This window comes from Eulemur rufifrons, chromosome 1, assembly GCF_041146395.1.
Source record: "Eulemur rufifrons isolate Redbay chromosome 1, OSU_ERuf_1, whole genome shotgun sequence".
In the NCBI taxonomy this organism is placed as follows: domain Eukaryota; kingdom Metazoa; phylum Chordata; class Mammalia; order Primates; family Lemuridae; genus Eulemur; species Eulemur rufifrons.
In genome coordinates, this window is record NC_090983.1 from 30,071,453 (window position 1) to 30,093,616 (window position 22,164).

The window sequence follows — 22,164 nt, forward strand, 5'->3', positions numbered from 1 at the left end:
TACAATTCCCAGCGGTCGCCGCGACTGAGAAGCGATGCTTTCTGGGGGTTGCAGTATCTAGGAGGTGTGCTAGACGTATCCGGGCTCAGAACATCCTCTTTACAAAATTTTTGTTTGTTTTTAAAAGCTGATTTGAGCTTAATCTTTCCGTATCTTCCTAATCGATCACGGGCCTAAATGGGAGGAAATCTAAAAAAGATTAAAGGAGCATACTGCCTTTAAGACTGTACTATCGTAATCGATGATTCTTAAATCTAGGAATAGGTAATTGATGTGTGTGGGCTGGGCGTCAGTGGAAGGGCAGCCTCGTGGTGCCTTCTTCCGAGAAGACCCAAGGAAAGAAAGCGGAGGCCAGGTTTCGGCTGTAGCTTCTCGCTTACCTGTGCAGTGTAATTTTGAGCTGCCTCTTTGTAGTCCTAAGAGACAAGAGCTCCCGTTGTCTGACCACTAACCCATACGTTTCTGTGGACCAGTCCTGTGTCTACTCCTCGCCATGGCTCAGCTCCAAACACGCTTCTACACTGATAACAAGAAGTAAGTAAGCGTCCCACCCTTTTACCTCTTTTTTAGGATCTTTTCCAACTACCCGTTTTATATGGCCTTGTGGATCCCTGGTTGTCTTTGCCGTCAGCTAACTCTCTCCATTATCCCCCCCCACCCGCCTTTTTTTTTGGCTGGACTCCTCGCCCTTAGTTGGTTGTCCACTCAAGTTGAAAACTGCCTTGTGAGGGTTTCTCACAGACCTCCTCGCAGTTCTGTGAAATCTCCTTTCTGCCCAACTTTGTGGGCTCTTTATAATTTGAATTGTGAATGTGGAGAGGACTGACGGGCTTCAAGTTTGCTTTCTGAATGAAGCACACTGTATGCATGATTTAACAACGAACAATGGGCCTTGGCGTTCAGGCTCTGTTAGTGGTGTTTCATTTTGTGAAAACACTTCATTTTCTTTTTAAGTAGGTGATAGAAGATGCTTTTCTAAACCGTGTTACAAAGTGGAGCTCTGAATAGGGGGTTGATAGAATTGGTTTTTGCTACGAGTATGAAGTCAATGCAGTTACAGATTTGAGTATTTTTGTGTATAGATGTATACTATGTTATATAAATATAAATGCATTATATAATTTATCACATATTTGTATATAAACAAGCCATTTATATGCAAACATAAACATACTTAACAATTACTAATGTGTGTATATACATATATATATATATATATATAAATTTTTACCAGTGGTCCCAAGGTCTCTAGCACTCATTTGAAACCTAATTATATGCTGCCTTGTGGTATACATTGCATTATTAATTTTTTTTTTTTTTTTTTTTTGAGACAGAGTTTTGCTTTGTTGCCCGGGCTAGAGTGAGTGCCCTGGCGTCAGCCTAGCTCACAGCAACCTCAAACTCTTGGGCTTAAGTGATCCTACAGGCATGCACCACCATGCCCGGCTAATTTTTTCTATATATATTCTTAGTTGTCCAGATAATTTCTTTCTATTTTTAATAGAGACAGGGTCTCGCTCTTGCTCAGGCTGGTCTTGAACTCCTGACCTCGAGCGATCCTCCTGCCTTGGCCTCCCAGAGTGCTAGGATTACAGGCGTGAGCCACCACACCCACCCAGCCTAATGATGTTATTTCTAACTTGGACTGCTACAGTAGTTCCTCATTGCCCAGAAAAGGAAGTAAAAACTATTTCACACATTATATACTTCACACAGTATATAAAACACCCGTGTACATCTCTTTAGCCTTATCATTGGTTACTGTCTAGAGCAAAATCATACTTTCTGGAATAGGCTGGGTGGGTAGCTTAACAACTAGCTATTGTGATACTCTCCCTCCATTCCCACACCCTTTCTTCTTGCCTTCCCCTCCCTTACCTGGCAAAAACTCACTTTTGTAGATATAGTTTAAGAATTATTTTTTTAGTGTATCCTTTCAGACCCTGCTTGTCTGCCCTCCTTTTCTCTGGTTGAAATGACCTATTGCTCTTTTGTTCTCTGCACATATTACTTATGACATTTTTCTTACATAGCTTCATTGTATTTGATTACCAGACTTTAACCTCTTTTGAAAACAGAATGTGTCTTAATTCATTTTTGTTTACTCCATGTAGCAAAATGTCTGGCATGTAATAGGTACCCAATCAATATTTGTTGAATGAATAAATGCACATTTGTTAAAATATCTGTAGACTTGATCTTGACATCATTTCCTTTTTATAGATATGCGGTAGATGATGTTCCCTTCTCAATCCCAGCTGCCTCTGAAATTGCTGATCTTAGTAACATTATCAATAAATTGCTGAAAGACAAAAATGGTAAGTATATATATTTAGGAGAAGGCATAATGCCACTACAGTAAAATGCATTATATGTTTATTTTATTTCCTTTTTTGGGCCTCATTTTATATAATACTATATGAATTTTATAATGGTAAAATTTATAAATTATAGCATACAGGTTTCCCTGCTAGATGATACTTTGAAAAATGTTTTGAAAGAGAAATTTTCAGAAAAAATTATTTTTGTTTCATATGTGTTTAAGGCAATACAGAAATAAGGTGATTGTAATTTAGGAATAAAGACTTTAATATAATAGTTGTGATATAGAGGTAATTAAGGCATGATTTTGCCATGGAGGGCTGAGTTGTATAGGCATAAAACAAGTGTCTTTGTGCTTAGGCCCCTGTTGCTACTGAAGCACAAAGCAAAATGACAATAATCAGTGTTTGAATATTTGTTTTATGTAATATCCAAATGCCAATATTAATACTAGTATTTTATTTTTTGTGTTCAGAATTCATAAAAAAATTTGATATAATAAAACATGCAATACTATTAAGTAAAACATTTATAAATATGTAAATATTAAACATATGGTACTAATATAAATTATTTGCCCATTAAATTAATGTGAAAAATGTATGTAAAAATATAGGTGAAATAAGATTGGCCATGAATTGATAACTTTTGAAGTTGGGTGATAAGTATATGGAGATTTATTATATTCTCCACTTTTGCATATTTTTGAGATTTTCTTTAATAAAATGTTTTTTTTTAAAGTAATGAAACATTACATAAAAGAGAAAATTTAAACATGAAATACTGAAAGTAACATCAAATGTGATCTTTAAAGACAGAATTTGTCAGTGGAGTCACCATTTAGAGGCAAGTGTATTTTTATGTAGATGTTTCGAATGCTAAAAAGTTCTTTTGACTCTATCTACCCTACTTGGATGAATGGGGAGGTAAGAGTTGTAAACTAATGCCTAATATCTTCCCTCTTCTTCATCTTCTAATAGTCCCATAACTTTTTTTGAAGTTTGAAATAATGTTTTTGAACAACTTTGTAGCGGGAGCAGGGTCTGCAATCTTTTTATTGCTAGCTAGCTACAATTCTTGATTCAAAGATATTCACATAGCATTTCCTATTGGTCCTTATCTTTACTTCATCATGGATATATAGAGATTCTGATGCATAGTTACCTTTATAAATTTTAAAACTGTTCTATATTCTACTTGTTGAAAAAGTCTTTGAAAAAAGATTTGCAATCCCGGTATATGGTGGTTGTTACTCAAATAGTTGCATATTTTTCTTAACTTGTAGGTTGCACATTTGTCTTTTTGTATAGACTATTAACATTTTGCAACTCCAAATGAAATAATGGCTATAACTACAGTAGTGATTATCAATAGCTGCTGAGAGTGCTAAGTAGGTAAATAACCAACAATTAACATTACAGTAGATGGAATCAGACTGACATCATCTGAGCCCAAACGCAGATCTTAACATCTTACAGAGAAACACAGCCAAATATTATATGCATCCTGACATGATGCAATAGGAAATAAACAATATTGCCTGTGAATATTCTTGTCAAAAAGAAAAAATACCAAACCTAAAATCTAATCAAGCATTTAGATCTTACTGGTTTATAGGATATATGATAGAGGAGCATGTTAAAGGACACCTTGGAAATGCAATCAACCAAATCCAGAATATAGGAAATCTTACAAGACAGATGACCTACTTTCTTCAACAAATAAAGGCAAGGAGAAAAAGGAGGGAGAATTATTAAAGATTAAAAGAAACACATTAATCAAGTATACTATATGGACTTTGGATACTGATTTTTAAAAGTTCACTGTAAAATATATGAACATTGACTGGCTATTTGATATTAGGAATAATTGTTAAATTTTTAATATTATTGTCCTTATATTTTAGAGATACAACACTAAATTATTTACAGATGAAATTATATCATTTCTGAGGTTTGCTTTAAAATAAACCAGCAGGGGGATGGAGGGAGGGATATAGATGAATTTCCATGAATTGGTAGATGTCAATGTGGGTAATAGTGATGGCAATTTATTGTTATTTCTACTTTTTTTTTTTTTTTGAGACAGAGTCTTGCTCTGTTGCCCAGGCTAGAGTGCAGTGATGTGATCATAGCTTACTTCAACCTCAAACTCCTGGGCTGAAATGATCCTCCAGCCTCAGCCCCTCAAATAGCTGGGACTACAGGTGTGTGCCACCCTGCCCAGCTAATTTTTTTCCTATTTTTTGTGGAGATGGGCTCTCACTCTTGCTCAGGCTGGTCTCGAACTCCTGGCCTCAACCAATCCTCCAACCCTTAGCCTCCCAGCATGTTAGGATTAGTAGCTTGAGCTACTGTGCCCAGCCTCCACTTTGTATTTTCGAATTTTTTGGTAGAATAAGAAGGTTTTTTTTTTTAATTAAAATAATTATACCAATAACAATAAAAAAGAAATTATGCCAACAGAATAAAATATTTCTGTTCTTAAAAATCATATATTACTATGGAGTACACAGCCTGATCATGCCATGGAAAATTCTGGAGACACTAAAAGACCACACTGGGATAATAGGTACCTGTTAGTTTTGAGGTTCTTATATACCTCTGCCAATACCACTTCAGACTAAGAGTAATAACAATTTTATTATGTATTTTCTTCAGAGTTCCACAAACATGTGGAGTTTGATTTCCTTATCAAGGGCCAGTTTCTGCGCATGCCCTTGGTCAAACACATGGAACTGGAGAACATCTCATCAGTAAGTTCACTTAACTTGTGTATTTTACTTAAGGCATTGTCAAATATTGTAGCTCAACTTCTTTTAGAATCAGCCTGAATCTATCTTTAGCACCCAAGATTTTTTTCGTTATTGTTTTTTTCTATAAATTTGAGCTTCTGTTTCTATATATTTAATTTTGGAACCCCCTCTTTTTTTAAGAGTATTTTATTCAAAAAATAAATGAATGAACATATTCTTCATATTTGTAGAAGAACTGGCAAGAAAGGGAATAGCAAATATATATATACTAATTAGTACAGGTATACAAAATAATTCGGCACATATAAAAGCTATGGGTTAGGTTATTGTGATTTATTGTGATTTTCCCCTTTTCTCTAATTTTCAAACTTCCCTTAATGTTGCCCTTATAATTAAAAATATAATTTATAAGTGATTTTTCTTTATTGGTGATTTTCAAAATTGTGGGAGAATGTATATAACATAAAATTTAACACTTTAAGCATTTTTATTTGCATGGTTCAATGGCATTAGGTACAGCTGTTTCATCATCCTAAACAGAAGCTCTGTACCTATTAAATTATATCCTTTTATTTTTTATTTTTTGACATAAGTTTTCCAGGACCATTGATATTTCTTAATATTACTCTTAGCATACTTTTAAGTCAAATAAAGTTTTTGACTTTTTGAATGCTCTAAATTTCCTGGGTTATGAAGGGGACTGATATGAAGGTAGTAAATTAAATTGAGCATCCTTTATCATCGTTATATAATATTTTAAAACTATACTACCTGATTGGTTTCTGGTTTCTTTCTGTTACTAGGAAGAAGTTGTGGAACTAGAATATGTAGAAAAGTACACTGCACCCCAGCCAGAGCAATGCATGTTCCATGATGACTGGATCAGTTCAATTAAAGGGGCAGAGGAATGGTATTGACAGTTGAATATTCTTCTGTTTTCTTATGTATCTTTTTAGTCTTTTAAAATCCATTCTGTGAATATTTTTCTCTGATTTGCTGTTCTTTGTAAAAGTCATTTTGCAATATGTGTATTGGTGACCACACCAAACAAAAAGATCTTTGTATTCAGTGTGTTCAAGAAGAAACAGATATGTATTAATAGGTTTGTTTTTCTGTTTCAAGATGTTATAGTGATATTTGTCTTCTGAATAAGTGATGTGTCTTAGGGCATTTAATTTATTTGGTTTGAGTATGTTGCTTTTAAGACGAAGGGTATAATTTGTTTCATAGAGGAAAAATAACTTTTGTAGCCACAGATCTCCTGGCCTACTACCATGAAGATGCATATCATGCTATTTTAGGGTTAAAAAGAACAGACTGGAATCAAGTAAGAAGATATGGATGGCTCAACATAAATCCCCACTGTCCTTACTTGTAGAAAAGCACCTCAAGAGTGGGTCATATTAGGTTATTAAATATGAAATGTCCCAGCCTGAGCAAGAGCGAGACCCCGTCTCTACTAAAAATAGAAAGAAATTATATGGACAACTAAAATATATATAGAAAAAATTAGCCGGGCATGGTGGTGCATGCCTGTAGTCCTAGCTACTCGGGAGGCTGAGGCAGTAGGATCACTTGAGCCCAGGAGTTTGAGGTTGCTGTGAGCTAGGCTGATGCCATGGCACTCACTCTAGCCCGGGCAACAAAGTGAGACTCTGTCTCAAAAAATAAATAAATAAATAAATAAATATGAAATGTCTGATTTCCGGCCAGGCGCGGTGGCTCACGCCTGTAATCCTAGCACTCTGGGAGGCCGAGGGGGGTGGATCGTTTGAGCTCAGGAGTTCGAGACCAGCCTGAGCAAGAGCAAGACCCCATCTCTACTAAAAAAAAAAAATAGAAAGAAATTATATGGACAGCTAAAAATATATATAGAAAAAATTAGCTGGGCATAGTGGCACATGCCTGTAGTCCCAGCTACTCCGGAGGCTGAGATGGGAAGATTGCTTGAGCCCAGGAGTTTGAGGTTGCTGTGAGCGAGGCTGACGCCACGGCACTCTAGCCTGGGCAACAGAGTGAGACTCTGTCTCAAAAAAAAAAAAAAGAAATGTCTGATTTCCATAAGTACTAAGTTTGACAGTTGATATCTATTACGTTTCACTTTGACACTTCTTGTTTTATTTTTATTCTGAAGGTACATCCTCAGTCTTGCAAACGCATGTTTGGCTTGTGATTATCTTTCAAAAAATTTTTAAGAGCAACTTTTGTGAAATCATGGATAAGTCAATAATTCCTGTTATATTTGTAGAACCAGTGCAGCACAGACAGCCTGAAATGTCAATGAAGTGTTTGGGAAGGATGTAGCTAATGAATGCACAGTACATCTGTGGTTTGAGAAGTTCCATTCTGTTGATTTTAATCTCGAAAGCGAGCCACGTGGGAGACTTGAGACCAAGGTGGATATGGATGAGCTGAAAGCTGTAGTGGAAGCAAATCCATCTCAACCTATGTGTGAATTAGCAGCAAGGCTTGATGTTGCTATTCCAACAATATTGGATCATTTGAAAAAAATCAGCAAGGTAAAGAAGCTGGATAGATGGGTTCCCTCAGGGAACCCATCTATCCAGCTTCTTTACCTTGCTGATGAGCATCAGAAGAGGAATCATCTTGAAGCTTGCCTTTCTTTGCTGTCACGACGTGAAAGTAAACCATTTCTATGCCATATCGTTATGTGTGAGGAAAAATGGATTCTTTTTGATAATCTCAAGCATTTGGTACAATGGTTGGATAAAGATGAAGTGCCAAACACAGTCCAAAACCAAAAATATTTTATTAACCAAAAAAGCTAATGGTGTCTGGTGGTCCAGTGCTGGTATTATCCACTACAGCTTCATGAAAACTGGTCAGTTGATTATAGTGGGTGTCTCCTGCAACCAGTTGGATTAAATGATGAGGATGCTTGTGATCAAGCAGCTGAGATTGGTCAGTAGAGACAGGCCAATCCTCTTGCAAGACAATGCTTGACTACATGTCACACAAATGACGCTGGACTCAAACTACAGAGGCTGGACTTGGAAACTCTCTGTCATGCACCGTATTCACAGACCTTGCACCAACTAACTACCACTTCTTCCAGGCTTTGGACCACTTCTTGCAAGGAAAAATATTCAATTCTAAAAAAGCTGTGGAAAAGGCCCTTCACGATTTCATCACCATTCACTCTGCAGGCTTCTTTGCTGCTGGCATAAACAAGCTACTGTTAAGATGGCAAAACTGTGTTGATAGTTTGAGCTCATACTTTGCTTAATTGTACTGCTTCTTGTTTGAGATATAATAAACTACAGTTCTGATTTGAAATCAGACATATCATATTTAAGGACCTGTAATAGGAGCTTACATCTTTCAAAGAATGTGTTTCTGGAGTTATAATACAAAGTTATATTTTTACTTTAAATGGTTTTACTGTTTTCCTCTTTAATGGTTTTCACTGGTTAAGTACAAAGGACTACAGGGTGAGTATACCTTATCTAAAATGCTTGGGAATAGAAGTATTTTCAATTTTGTATTTTTTCGGATTTTGGGATATTTGCGTATACATAATGAGATATCTTGGGGATGTGATCCAAGTTTAAACTGGAAATTCAGTTCTGTTTCATATATACCTTATAGTCTTTACAAAAAATAAAAAAATTAGCCGGGCGTGGTGTTGGGCATCTGTAGTCCCAGCTACCTGGGAGGCTGGGGCAGGAGGATCGCTTAAGCCCAGGAGTTTGAGGTTGCAGTGAGCTGTGATGATGCCACTGTACTGTAGTCCAGGGCAACAGAGCGAGACCCTGTCTTTTTTTAAAAAAAAAAAAAAAAGTTTTTGGATTTTGGAGAATTTCGGATTGGGAATGCTCAACCTGTATTAGACTTTACAAGTAATTTGTATAGGATCCCTAAGAGTTGTGTTAATTATAAAAATAGTAAAAATGAAATCTAGGGTCAGTTATTATTTTTAGGAGGTCAGGAAAGATCAAGTGTAAACATCTGATCTATTCTATTTTGAAATCTTGATCTTCATATTAAAGAAGAATTTAAAAGTGTAATCCTAAAGGTTTACTTTGTCATTGCCATAGAAACACAATTAATTTTCAGGGTTTGAAAAAGCTGCTTTTTTGTGTTTTATGGGATTTTTTTTTTCTTCTCGTAGGATCTTGACTGGTTCTTATGATAAGACTTCTCGGATCTGGTCCTTGGAAGGAAAGTCAATAATGACAATTGTGGGACATACAGACGTTGTAAAAGATGTGGCCTGGGTGAAAAAAGGTTAGGACTCTGCCTAAACTGAGAGGAATCCTAGATAGGGATTTGGAAATTAGCCTTTTTTAGTGCTGGGCCAGAATGGGGAGTGGGTAGGAAATATGCCTCAGTTATTGTGACATCTTTTAAAAATATAGTGTTCAAGAAGAATAGGATTATATAAAAAAATTCATAAAATGAATCTTAAATTATATTGGGTAATATACATTTTCAAGTTAATACTGAGAATGTTAAACTCATATTTTCTATTTTTAAAGAATCTCCCCATTACACTGTGTTAGCTTTCTTTTTAAAAACTGGCTTTATGAGCTCTTTATCTTTTTAACATCTTTTTCAACAACAAAAGATTTCAGTTTTTCAGTTTTAGAACATGATGCATCTAGAATTTTGCCCTGATTTGATTCCTATTCTTGTGTTCTCCTTTCTTCAGACAGTTTGTCTTGCTTGTTACTAAGTGCCTCTATGGATCAGACTATTCTCTTATGGGAGTGGAATGTAGAGAGAAACAAAGTAAAAGCTCTGCACTGCTGCAGAGGTCATGCTGGAAGTGTGGACTCTATAGCCGTTGATAGCTCAGGAACTAAAGTAAGTAGCCAGTGTGTTATTACTATGTTAAATTAGAATTTGAGCTTCATATTAAACATTTTTTTCTACATATATTTGTTGTGATTGGCTTAATTTCATAACAATCAATGACTAATGAATGTGATTTCAAACCAAAAGTAAGTACTCATACAATAAGAGATATAAAGATTTACTTCCTCAGTCTATCTTTGGTTTAGAAGCTTATATAAACTGCAGAAATTTTAAGAAATGAGGTAAACAAGCAATTTCTTTATGTAACCTTCCTAAATCATAGTAATTGACATACTTTCAATCTGTATCAGCTATCCATAAGTGCTGTCACCAATTTAAAATGTCTTGTTGATCATCTGAGCCTTAGTATACACTAAGGCTAGTGTTAATATAATTTGTTTTACTATCAGTGTTGATCTACTCTTTATCATGATAAAATGGTAAAAGCGAAAAGGAAACAATAATATGAGGGGTTACAAACCTACTTATAATTAGAAAGTTTACTAAGCAACACTGAAGTATTCTAGTCTTAAGAGTGTTACTTCAGTACTTCTTTGCCAGTTAGGGTAACAGGATGTTTGATGTATTCAAAGGTAAAGATTTATGATTTTTCATATTGAGCCAAAAAGAAGGTTTACATATTATTGAGTCCAAACTTAAGTGGATTAACTATACCCTGTCTCTTGGCTATAAGAGGCAGAAACTCATCTTGAGCTTGTTTAAGCTTAAAAGAAAATTTATCAGATTGTGAGATCCAAGGAAGGAGTGAACAACCATATCACAAGAAGAGTGATGACACTTTGGGGCCTTAGGAACCAGTGGAATGGCTTAAATGTGGCCAGCACACTCTCTCCCTCTCTTCTCTCAAGTTGACTTTATTCTCTCTCATCTCAGACTGGCTTTCTCCATGTGACAATAAACCTGGCCTTCAGTATTTCCCAGGTTTTACATCCTATTTTATCTGTCCCTGGAAAAAGACTAACTTTGACTCTCTGGAACAGAGAGTTCTTTGAAAAGATCCTGAATGAGGAAGAGGCCTACTGGTATAGGGTAGGTCAGTTACCCACCCTCATCTAGGCAAGCGTGGCCAGGGCACAGGGCCACATAAGAATGGCAACTCCCTTGATTGCCATGCAGATTGATGGTGCTGCTTCCAGGAGACTAGGAAGTTGGGCAGATAATACCACAGTAGTAAAGTATTTTAGAGCATATGAACCACAGAGATTAAGCAAACAAAGTAAATGTTTTTAAGTTTAATAGGAAAAATGAGGCAAATAATATGAATTATATTACATATGCTTTTTCCCTTCATATACATCTGTTTAGTTTTGCAGTGGCTCCTGGGATAAGATGCTAAAGATCTGGTCTACAGGTAAATTAAGTATTTCTTTTACTTTGACTTATTTATGATGTTTCAAGAATTTCAGTTCAGTGAAAGGGGATTTTTTAATCCAAATTTTGCCATAAAAACAGACCAGAGCTGTTTAGAACACACATATAAAAGCATAGTATGGCAACAAAGTAGTGTATTTGTCTTTCAAGATGTTTTTTCTACCTCACCACCTCTTTACTTAATGTACACTGTCGCTGAATTGCTGCAAGTATCAACATGTTTGGTACGATGGGACATAACTACTTGAGTTCTCAGAGTTCCCTTTTTCAGGAACCTGGAAATAAGCAAAAATACCTTCTCAGTTATTTTGACTCACATAAAGTCACTTAAAAATGATTTTTAAGTCATTTTATTGTTAAAGGGATTTCTTAGTTAAGCGGGTTTACTTTAAAAAAATTTTTTTAATACAGTTTACTAGACTTAGTATTATTACTTTGGAAACAGCTTAAAAGGAACAAATTGAGGGAGAAGGAGAAAGGTCTCCTAGAGGAAGGTGCTTTGATAGTATAGTAAGAAGACTCTGATGGGAAGAAAAGAGGAAAAAAATACACACATATTTTAAAACCTAGTAGCTAGAACTATTTATTGCACAGGAAACAGACCAGAACACCTCCGTTACTTCTGAGGGAATTGCTGTGTTACACAGTATGATACCCCAAATACAGTTTACCAAGTAGAGTTAAGAGGGTTCAAGAAAAGGTTAACCACTTTTAAATAATGTGTAAGATAGCAGGAAACATAATCCATTTTAGTAGATCTTATAAAAATGATTAAAGCAAACAATTTTGTGGTAAAAATTAGTTTAGAAAATTTTCCTTTTGTTAGAATATTTTATTTTTTGATAATGGGGGGTAAATAAAATATTGTATATGATTGGATGTTACCTTACAAGGGTTTATAAATCTAGTTAGAGAAAGCAGTATCATAAAAGATATAAAACATTAAAATCTGTACTTTTCAATCTTGGTGTGCTGCCTAACCAAATGATGTATAACGAAGATTTTTTTAAAAATGAGAAAAATAAGCCAGGCATGGTGGTGCATGCCTGTAGTCCCAGCTACTCGGGAGGCTGAGGCAGAAGGATTGCTTGAGCCCAGGAGTTTGAGGTTGCTGTGAACTAGGCTGATGCCACGGCACTCTAGCCCAGGCAACAGAGTGAGACTCTGTCTCAAAAAAAAAAAAAGAAAAGAAAAAAGAAAAATAACTGTGAAACACTTTGTTAGAAAAGCAAAATAGTCAAGGAGAATAAACATGGCTGAAATGTATCTCCTTTTATCATGTGTTTACCTTATTATTCCCTCCTTCATTATATAGATATAATCTAGACATAACTCTCCTAGAACTAGCAGCAAGCAATTTTTCATAGTTATGATAAAGTGATAAATATTTATAATGATGATTTTTATTTTTATTTTTTTTATTTTTTTATTTTATTTTTTTTTTTTGAAACAGAGTCTGGCTCTGTTGCCCGGGCTAGAGTGCCATGGCGTCAGCCTAGCTCACAGCAATCTCACACTGGTGGGCTTAAGTGATCCTCCTCCCTTAGTCTCCTGAGTAGCTGGGACTACAGGCATGTGCCACCATGCCTGGCTAATTTTTTCTATATATTTTTTTTTTAGTTGTCCAGCTTATTGCATTCTATTTTTTTAGTAGAGACGGGGTCTTGCTGTTGCTCAGGCTGGTCTCAAACTCCTGAGCTCCAATGATCCTCCCGCCTCAGCCTCCCAGAGTGCTAGGATTACAGGCGTGAGCCACCGCTCCAGGGCTATAATGATGATCTTAAAGACAGTAAGATTTCAAACTGGTTAGGTGTTAGTTTTTTAATATACTTTATTTTTTGCTTTTTTGTTTTTGAAGATTGGTAATCCAGGTATTATTTTTACATATAACTTTCTGTTAACCAAAATAATGAGGAATATCCTTCCCTAACCAGCTGTGATAACATGGAGAAACTGTATCTAGAAATGGACAGAATTCTTTTAGGCAATTTGCAATTAATACTGACTAATTTTTTAAAATCAAACCCAATTAATTCTCTATGATGCAGTGCCTACAGATGAAGAAGATGAAATGGAGGGATCCACCAATCGACCTCGAAAGAAACAGAAAACGGAGCAATTGGGACTAACAAGGGTAAATATTTGTGAGAATTGACTGTATGTGGCTTAGGTCTGTGTTGATAAATATATGTTAATTTATTGTGGTCTTTCTTTTTTATATATCCTTTTGTCTTACCTTGCTTCTTTTTTTTTTTGTGACTATTATGCCTTTATTTATTTATTTATTTTTTTATTTCATCTTATTGTTATGGGGGATACAGAATTGCAGGTTACATACGTTGCCCATGTACCGCCTTTCCCCCCAAGTCAGAGCTCCAGGCGTGTCCGTTCCCCAGGTAGTGCGCGTTGCACCCATCATGTAGGTATATGTCCCTCCCCCCCACCCCCTCTTCCCGAGTCAGCACCTTCAAGCGTTACCACTCCCCAAACGGTGCGCAATGCATTCATTGTGTAGGCATACCCCCATCCCCTCCCCCACCCCCCACCTCAGTCTGATATCCGATTGGTGTCGTTCCTAGACGTGTATTTAGGTGATGTTCAGGGAAACCAGTTTTCTGGTGAGTACATGTGATGCTTGTTTTTCCATTCTTGGGATACTTCACTTAATATAATGGGTTCCAACTCTCTCCAGGAGAACCATAGAGATGTCGTATCTTCATTATTCCTTATAGCTGAGTAATATTCCATGGCATACATATACCACAGCTTACTAATCCAATCATGTATTGATGGGCATTTGGGTTGTTTCCACATCTTTGCCATTGTGAATTGTGCTGCTATAAACATTCGGGTACATGTGTCTTTGTTACAGAATGACCTTTTTTCTTTTGGGTATATGCCCAGTAATGGGATTCCTGGGTCAAATGGTAGGTCTACTTGAATCTGTTTAAGATACCTCCATAATGCTTTCCACAGGGGTTGCACTAGTTTGCAGTCCCACCAGCAGTGTATGAGTGTTCCTGTCTCTCCACACCCATGCCAACATGTGTTGTTTTGGGTTTTGTTGATAAAGGCCATTCTCATTGGGGTTAAGTGATATCTCATTGTGGTTTTGATTTGCATTTCTCTGATGATTAGGGATGTTGAGCATTTTTTCATGTTTATTAGCCATTCTTATATCTTCTTTCGAGAAGTTTCTATTCATGTCATTTGCCCACTTTTTGATAGGGTTGCTTGATTTTTTCTTGCTGATTTTCCTGAGTTCTAAATAGATTCTTGTTATCAGTCCTTTATCTGATGTGTAGTATTTACCTTGCTTCTTCAACCATGACTATGCTTTCTCTCAGTGGATTTGTAAATTTTTATTATAAGCACTGTACTATTGGTACCTTTATCTGAGTCTAATTTATTTTATTTCACTTTTTTAGTTTTAGAGGCAGGGTCTTTCTGTCGCCCAGGGTAGGATGCGGTGGCACAATCATAGCTCACTACAGCCTCAAACTCCTTCTTCTTGGAAAAAAAAGAAAAAAGGATAAAACATATATCAAAAATAGTTATCTTCTCTTTGCATTTCTTTCCAATACTTGACTTGTATTAATGTAATTAAATGCTGCCAAGCAGTTACTAATAATTTACCTGTTACATGCTTCCTTTATTAACATATAGTAAGGTTTTATTCTCTATAAATCTCAGAATTGCTTTTTTCCGTCCAGTACTATTCCACTTTAGTTTATTTATAGTAACAATGCCAATGTAGACTTTTCTACCTCTAAAAAAAAATTATACAGGCCATGCATGGTGGCTAATACCTGTAATACCAGCACTTTGGGAAGCCAAGGCAGGAGGATCACTCGAGTCCAAGAGTTGGAGACCACCTTCTACAAAAATAAAAAAAATTAGCTGGTACAGTGGCATATGCCTGTTGTCTTAGCTACTTACGAGGCTCATGTAGGAGGATCACTTGAGCCCAGGAATTCGAGGCTTGAGTGAATTGTGATCACACTACTTCACTCCAGCCTGGGCAACAGAGTGAGACCCTGTTTCAAAAACAAAAAAAAATTATACAGATAAAAATTTACCCTTTTTTTGTATAGCTCTTGAGTTTTGATAAATGCATAGAATCGTGTAACTACTACACAATCAAGATACAGAACACATTATCCCTTAAAACCCATATTGCCCTTTTTTAGTCAGCCCTTCCTCCTGTCTCTATTCTCTGACAACTACTTACCTAGTCGCTGTTCCAACATTTTTTCTTTTTCCAGAATGTCATATAAGTGGAACCACACAATACTGTGTATATAGTCTTTTTTTTTTTTTCCTCCAAACATTGTGCCATAAGAATATATAAGCTTTTTCATCAGGCCTTTTTCATTTAGCATAAAGCATTTGAGGTTCTTCCATTGTTAGGGATCCATGGTTTGTTTCTTTTAAATGCTGAGTAGTATTCTTTTATATGGACATACCATAGTTGGTTTAATCATTCATCAGTTGAAGAATATTGGGTTGTTTCCAGTTTGGCAGTTATAAATAAAACCACTATCAATATTTGTATTCAGGTTTTTGTGTGAACCTAAGTTTTCCTTTCTCTTGGGTAAATACCTAGGAATAGGGTATGTTTGATAAGTTTGGTATGATAAGTTTATCTGTTGTTTTTGCTATGTCATTTTCTATTTTAGATCCTTCTGGTTACCTCTATGTTACCTTTTCATTGTGTTTTAGATCACATCAGAGATTTTTCTGTTACTCAGTCCTCTATCAGGTTCCTTTACTTCTTGCAGGAAAATTTTAGAGCTAAGAGAGAGACCTAAGGGATCGTTTGGTCCAGGAGTTGGCAAATTACAGCCCAATAGCCAATTTGGCTGTCACCTGTTTTTGTACTACAGAGGGCTAAGATTGGGTTTTACATTTATGAGGGGTTTTAAAAACAAACAATGTGCAAAAGAAACTAACTGTGTGTGGTCTGCAGACCAAGTAATATTTAAAGAGGTTATAAAAGTAGATTGTCTCCCATTCCAGAATTCTTCTCCTCTCTCTTTTACAAGTTCCCTGTATTTAAGACAGGTACTATACCTAGTTTGGAGCTTTTAGTTTGAGAAAGACATTAGAGATTTTGGAGTATTAATGATTGAGCCGTGGAAAGATTAAATAATAGGACTTAAAAATGCCAAGGAAATGGGGTGCTTAGAATAACCTACTGAAATTAATTTACCTGGAGAAATTATGTAGAAACTGGCAGTATCTTCACTCAAACCTTGATCTGTCTGATCCTCAGTCCCAAGGGAGGACTCCCACCCCATGGAGTATAGTAAAGATCATCACTATGCTAACTACCAGGAATAGAAATGCAGACACTGACCCACTGCAGCCTGGGCTGCACTTTTACCAATTGCCTGAGTCTGGTCAGATAGAACACACACACACACAAAAGCAGATTTATTACTTACAGATAGGCAGCAAGGGACAACAGAAGCCGAGATCCATTGTGAGCTTGTCCCCCGATGCTCAAGAAAGCTGCCTGGGGCAGATGGATTCTCAACTGTGTATGCCTCATTTGCACCACAGCTGAGGGATCCCAAAAAGCATCCTGCCCTGGGTTTTATACTCTGGGATTACATGTTTCACTGGGCAAATTTTTGAAGGACATCCTGTTTCTAGGTGGGTACTGGAACAGAGTACAGGCTGTACTTACCAAACCCTCCCTATCGCAGGATTGCATTCCCTGCACATTATTCCCTGCAGTTATTCTGAAAACTACAGGCAAGAAGAAAAGGGGAGAAATTGGGTCAGTCAGTCCAAGGCCATTTGGGAACTAGCCAGCACTATCACTTTAATATCACATGTTTGTCAGCTGGGAGAATTAAGTTGTATTAATACTGCTCAAAATAAAAAGCAGAACAGATGGGGAACAGCAGAATATGGTGAAAGACTACAAACTTTGGAGTAATACTGGGGTTCAAATTCAAGTCTGCCACTTATAAGCTGTATACCTTGGGCAAATTATCTTTCTTGGCTTCATCTCTTCATGGATAAAATAAAAACAGAAATACTCATCTTGTTGAAAGAAGAAATAAGACAGGATATGAAAGCTAAAACACCTGGCAGAATATCTAGTATATGAGCTTTGGAAGTAATAGCTACTATTTGAATTACTCGGAAATGAAAATACTTTTCCTTTTTGGGTATCTTTCATTTCTAGACTCCCATGGTGACCCTCTCTGGCCACAAGGAAGCAATTTCCTCAGTTCTGTGGTCAGATGCTGAAGAAATCTGCAGTGCATCTTGGGACCACACAATTAGAGTATGGGATGTTGAGTCTGGCAGTCTTAAGTCAACTTTGGTAAGACTTATAAATTCAGTAGTCCTCTGATTAACTTTGATCTTCTAATTGATGAACTTCTAGAGATGTTTTTTTTTCCTAGTCCACCATGGTGAAATGTTCTTTCCTTTTCTTTTCCAGACAGGAAATAAAGTATTTAATTGTATTTCCTATTCTCCACTTTGTAAACGTTTAGCATCTGGAAGCACAGATAGGCATATCAGACTGTGGGATCCCCGTACTAAAGGTGAGTCATGTAAACCGCTGGGGGAAAACATGTAAATAACATCAATTCCTCTTCTCGCAGATGTATAAACAAAGATAAATTTCTACAAATTTTTGTGGGGGTTGTTTTACCTACTTCTCTTTTATAAAATTCAACACTTGTTATCTTTTTTGCTTTGTTCAGATGGTTCTTTGGTGTTGCTGTCCCTAACCTCACATACAGGCTGGGTGACGTCAGTAAAGTGGTCTCCTACCCATGAACAGCAGTTGATTTCAGGTTCTTTAGATAACATGGTCAAGCTTTGGGATACAAGAAGGTAAATTCTATTTATGATCTACAGGAGAAAGATATCAATTTTCTATTATATACAGAGAAGATGAAATAAATACTGAAATGATTATCCAAAAGTGTAAAATAAAGTTCTTTATTATACTACCTGATGTGATAAATACTGATATCCTAAAGAGAAGTCAAGATCAAAGGAATTTTCTTCATGTTAATGTGTTGTGTTATTTTGCATTTTGAAAGGAACTAATTCTGTGTTAATTTGTCTTTTACCAAAAAAAATCCAGAAGTTTATTAAGTCCATCTTTCTGACTTCGTTATAAAACAGGAGAAAAATAGAGTTTAAAAAGATTATCCTGATCCTTAATATAAATTATATGTTAATATAAAGTCAAATAAAAATACGTATTTTTAAAGATTCATAGGCCTAGTGGTATGATAATATTGTATACAGCGTGTCCCAATAAAATGCATACACTGATTATTTACATATCTTTACAAGTAGAACAAATAGGCATTACCCAAATACCTGTTGATGTGTTGTTGTTGACCTTAAATCTGCCTTTTTCTATCCTTACACTAACTTATAGTGGATGACTTGTTAACATCTAGAAGGCACGTACGTTTTAATTGTATACTTTCTATATCAGTTAACATATAGTTTATGATAATAATAGTAAGTGCTATGAAGAAAGTAAAGCAGGGCAAAGGGACACATCTTTGGGGAGGGCCCCTCTGTGAAAGTGATAACGTAGTAGTGAATTGAACAATGTAAAGGTATGAACCATGCACAGATCATGGCATAGGGAAGAGCAGATAAAGTGAGAAGAACCTTGGCATGTTGGCAAAATAGCAAGAAGGCCAGTGTTGATGGAATGGAGTAAGCAAGGAGAGTGGCAGGACATGAGGCAGGTAGTGGTAATACCAAGCAGGACTGTACAAGGCACAGTAAGGAGTTTGGGTTTCATTTTAAGTGTGATGGGAATGCTTTGGTGGCTTTGAGCAAGGGATCAAGAATAGAAGGAGAGAGTCTATTGTTGTAATTTAAGAGACAGGTAATGGTGACTTGGATTATGATGGTAGCATTCGAGATAAGTAATTGCGTTCTAGGTGTATCTGAAGACAGCTCTTTGGCAGAATTGGCTTATGGATTGAATGTGGAAATACGAATCAAGGCTAATGCCCACATTTTCTGCCTGAGCAATTGGGTCATTGGTGGTCCCATTTACTGTGATAGGAAAGAGTAGAAAAGCAGGTCGTGAGGGAGAATCAAGAGTTTTGTTTTGGTGGTTTTAAAATTCTAGTGCCCAAAGACATTCAACTGTCAGGCAACTAGGTATCAAGCTCATGGGAGAAGTTTGAGCGGAAGATATAAACTTGGGAATTATCAGTGTTATAGATGGCTAGACAAAGGGTATTTTAAACATGATTTGAGGGTGAAAGACAAGTAGTCAAGGAAATATGAAAATGGGCCTAATTATAAGTAAATTTTTATAATGAAATAAGTTTTCCTAAATATACTGGTTGCCATAAATCTCTGTAGTCTGCTATAATGATATAGGAAAAACAGGAGAGGTGGTCAAGTAAATACTCAGAATTTTAAGATTAAGTGGTTATACAGACTAAGATGGTAAATCCTATAAAATTTTCAGAAAAGCATAAGTGATTATTCACTTTCAGAAAAGTATAATTTTTTGTTTTAATACTATGAATGCATATAACCAATATGTTAATATTTTCATCTTTTAGTTGTAAGGCTCCTCTCTATGATCTGGCTGCTCATGAAGACAAGGTTCTGAGTGTAGACTGGACAGACATGGGGGTAAGAATTTATTAGTTATTTGGTGAAGAGGAGAGTATATTAGAATAAATATGGTGTTTGTGTTTACAATAAAATCTCACGTCTCATTCAAAGAAGAAACAAATTTGTCCTTTAATAATAGGAGTAGTAAAATTTGAAATTTTGAAGCAGTTTTTTCCCCTTGCATGTTTTAACGAAACATTTTAAGTCCATAAACTTTAGACTACTTACTTCAGACTAATTGGATCAAAGTATTTCCCAGTTAGAAAACTCATATACAGTAAGTCTGCATTATAAAATGTGTTTAAAGAATTACAGTTTTTAATTATTTGTGTGTGTGTGTGTGTGTGTGTGTGTGTAAATGTAAGCTCTTACTGCCTAAGAATTCTTTCCAAATATAGGTTTTAGGGCTACTTGAATAGTTTGTAGTATACAAACTATGTTATCCTTTGAAAACTTTTAATTTTCTTTAGTAGGTAAAACTGTATCACCCTTCAAACTTTATTTTATTATATATCTTAGCAAATGCTTTATAGAAGGCACTATAGCAATTGTGCTTCAACCAAATTAAAATGATCACTTTTAATGTTTTAATATACAATATTGTAATACAAGTGATGACATTTGATATAGTTGGTCCCTTTAAGTACTAATTCTTGATGCCAGTTAACTGCTCATCCATAATTCCTTTTATAATGAAAATCATCAGTATTTAATTAGGTTTAGCTATCATATGAAATAATTATAGTTACTTATGTTTTTGTTTGTCTTTTTCTCTCCTTTTCTACAGCTACTTCTGAGTGGAGGAGCAGACAATAAATTATATTCCTACAGATATTCACCTACCACTTCCCATGTGGGGGCATAAAAGTGAATGATAATTTGATTATAGAGATTTGTTTTGTAAATAAAATTGGTACAGAATCGTGAAATTACATTGATGAAGATGTAGCGATCAGCCTTTTCAAGTTTATATAATGTTTTTACCCTTCATAATAGTTAATGTCACTTTTTCTTTATTTTGTATTTATAATACAATAGTTTGTATTTATAAAATATAAAATGTGACCTGCATTCTCTACCCTATACAAACTCTTGAAATTCAACTGAGTTTCTTTCTTTTTAAAGGTATTGATTTGAATTAAGATTTGCTTTTAAACTGCTGTAAAAGGATATATTAGAAATACAGTAATAAATTGTCCAGATTTTTATTTCTGTTGGAGAAACTTAAGTTTTCAGTTAGCTGTTTACAAAAAGAATCCAGAAAAGACTAAGACAAAATTTAATGGAGAAAAAATTATAAATACGATTTCCTTTTGGCAAAATAAGTGATGTTTCACTATACAAAAATTAGACTCTGGTATTCGGAACATTAAAAATGTAGATGTTGTCAATTCATTAAGAATTTTGATATTTTAAGGGAAGTACTTCATAATGTCAGATCCTTTAGAGATTGCATATAGTTTTCATGGTAACCAGGAATCTCCTCTCTCCCTAACCCATCCTCATATGTAGGTAAGAATGAATTCTTTAGATGAAACCTTTCAGTCAGTATTAAACATTCCATAAATTTAATGATGTCATTAGCATTTTTCTTTATGCATGCTATATGTAAAATATTTAAAGTAAATGTATTTTTAAAATGACTCCATCTTTATTGGATTGGTATTTCTTTTTTTTTTTATTTCAGCTTATTATGGGGGTTGGATTGGTATTTCTTAAGCAGAGTACTTGACAATCTTTTAGTAATATATGGGAAATGAGTTTGGTCTCATCATTAGATTAATACAATATATCTCAAATGATGTTCCTGTTGCAGAAGTCTGGGAAACAACATCTTATACTTAGCTGCAGTTGAGAGCCAAATTAACAGTGGGTTGTTCCACATTCCTTAGGGACCCAGGCTCCTTTCACCCCCTAGGATATGGTCCTCGTTTTCACATAGACCAAGAGCTTGAGCTGCAGTTATTGTATCATTTCTAACAATGTATTTTAATGCCAAATGGAGATGACATTAATGACCAAGTCTCTTGGACAAGAATTGTCTGTTGATCCCTGCTAAACTCTTCTCCTTGGGTAACTCAAAAGCGTTTAGATCTTATTCTCTGCAGGAAGATTATGAGTGGCCAATAGAAGCCTAGAAGATTCAGTCCTCTTATAACTTCAATCCTCTTAAAACATTGCTTCCCCTTTTCCTCTATCAGAAGATGGAGTTACACCAGAGGCAGCTGCTTTACATGTAGTTA

General features: G+C 35.6%; 1 protein-coding gene across 2 annotated transcripts; it reads left to right on the forward strand.

The window, feature by feature from the left end:
* The first annotated feature begins 132 nt into the window (after positions 1–132).
* On the forward strand, positions 133–20,957 carry WDR12 (WD repeat domain 12). 2 transcript variants are annotated; one of them, XM_069468611.1, is made up of 13 exons: positions 133–534; positions 2,224–2,318; positions 4,983–5,077; positions 5,881–5,987; positions 9,210–9,325; positions 9,750–9,904; positions 11,222–11,267; positions 13,336–13,421; positions 17,487–17,627; positions 17,748–17,853; positions 18,016–18,148; positions 19,867–19,939; positions 20,709–20,957. In XM_069468611.1, the coding sequence occupies exons 1-13, from the start codon at positions 494–496 to the stop codon at positions 20,784–20,786; spliced, it is 1,272 nt and encodes a 423-aa protein (XP_069324712.1). In that variant the 5' UTR covers positions 133–493; the 3' UTR covers positions 20,787–20,957. The 2 variants fall into 2 exon arrangements, with proteins under 2 accessions (XP_069324712.1, XP_069324715.1); XM_069468614.1 differs by lacking the exons at positions 133–534; positions 2,224–2,318; positions 4,983–5,077; positions 9,210–9,325 and having other exon boundaries at positions 5,887–5,987.
* The last annotated feature ends 1,207 nt before the right edge of the window (positions 20,958–22,164 follow it).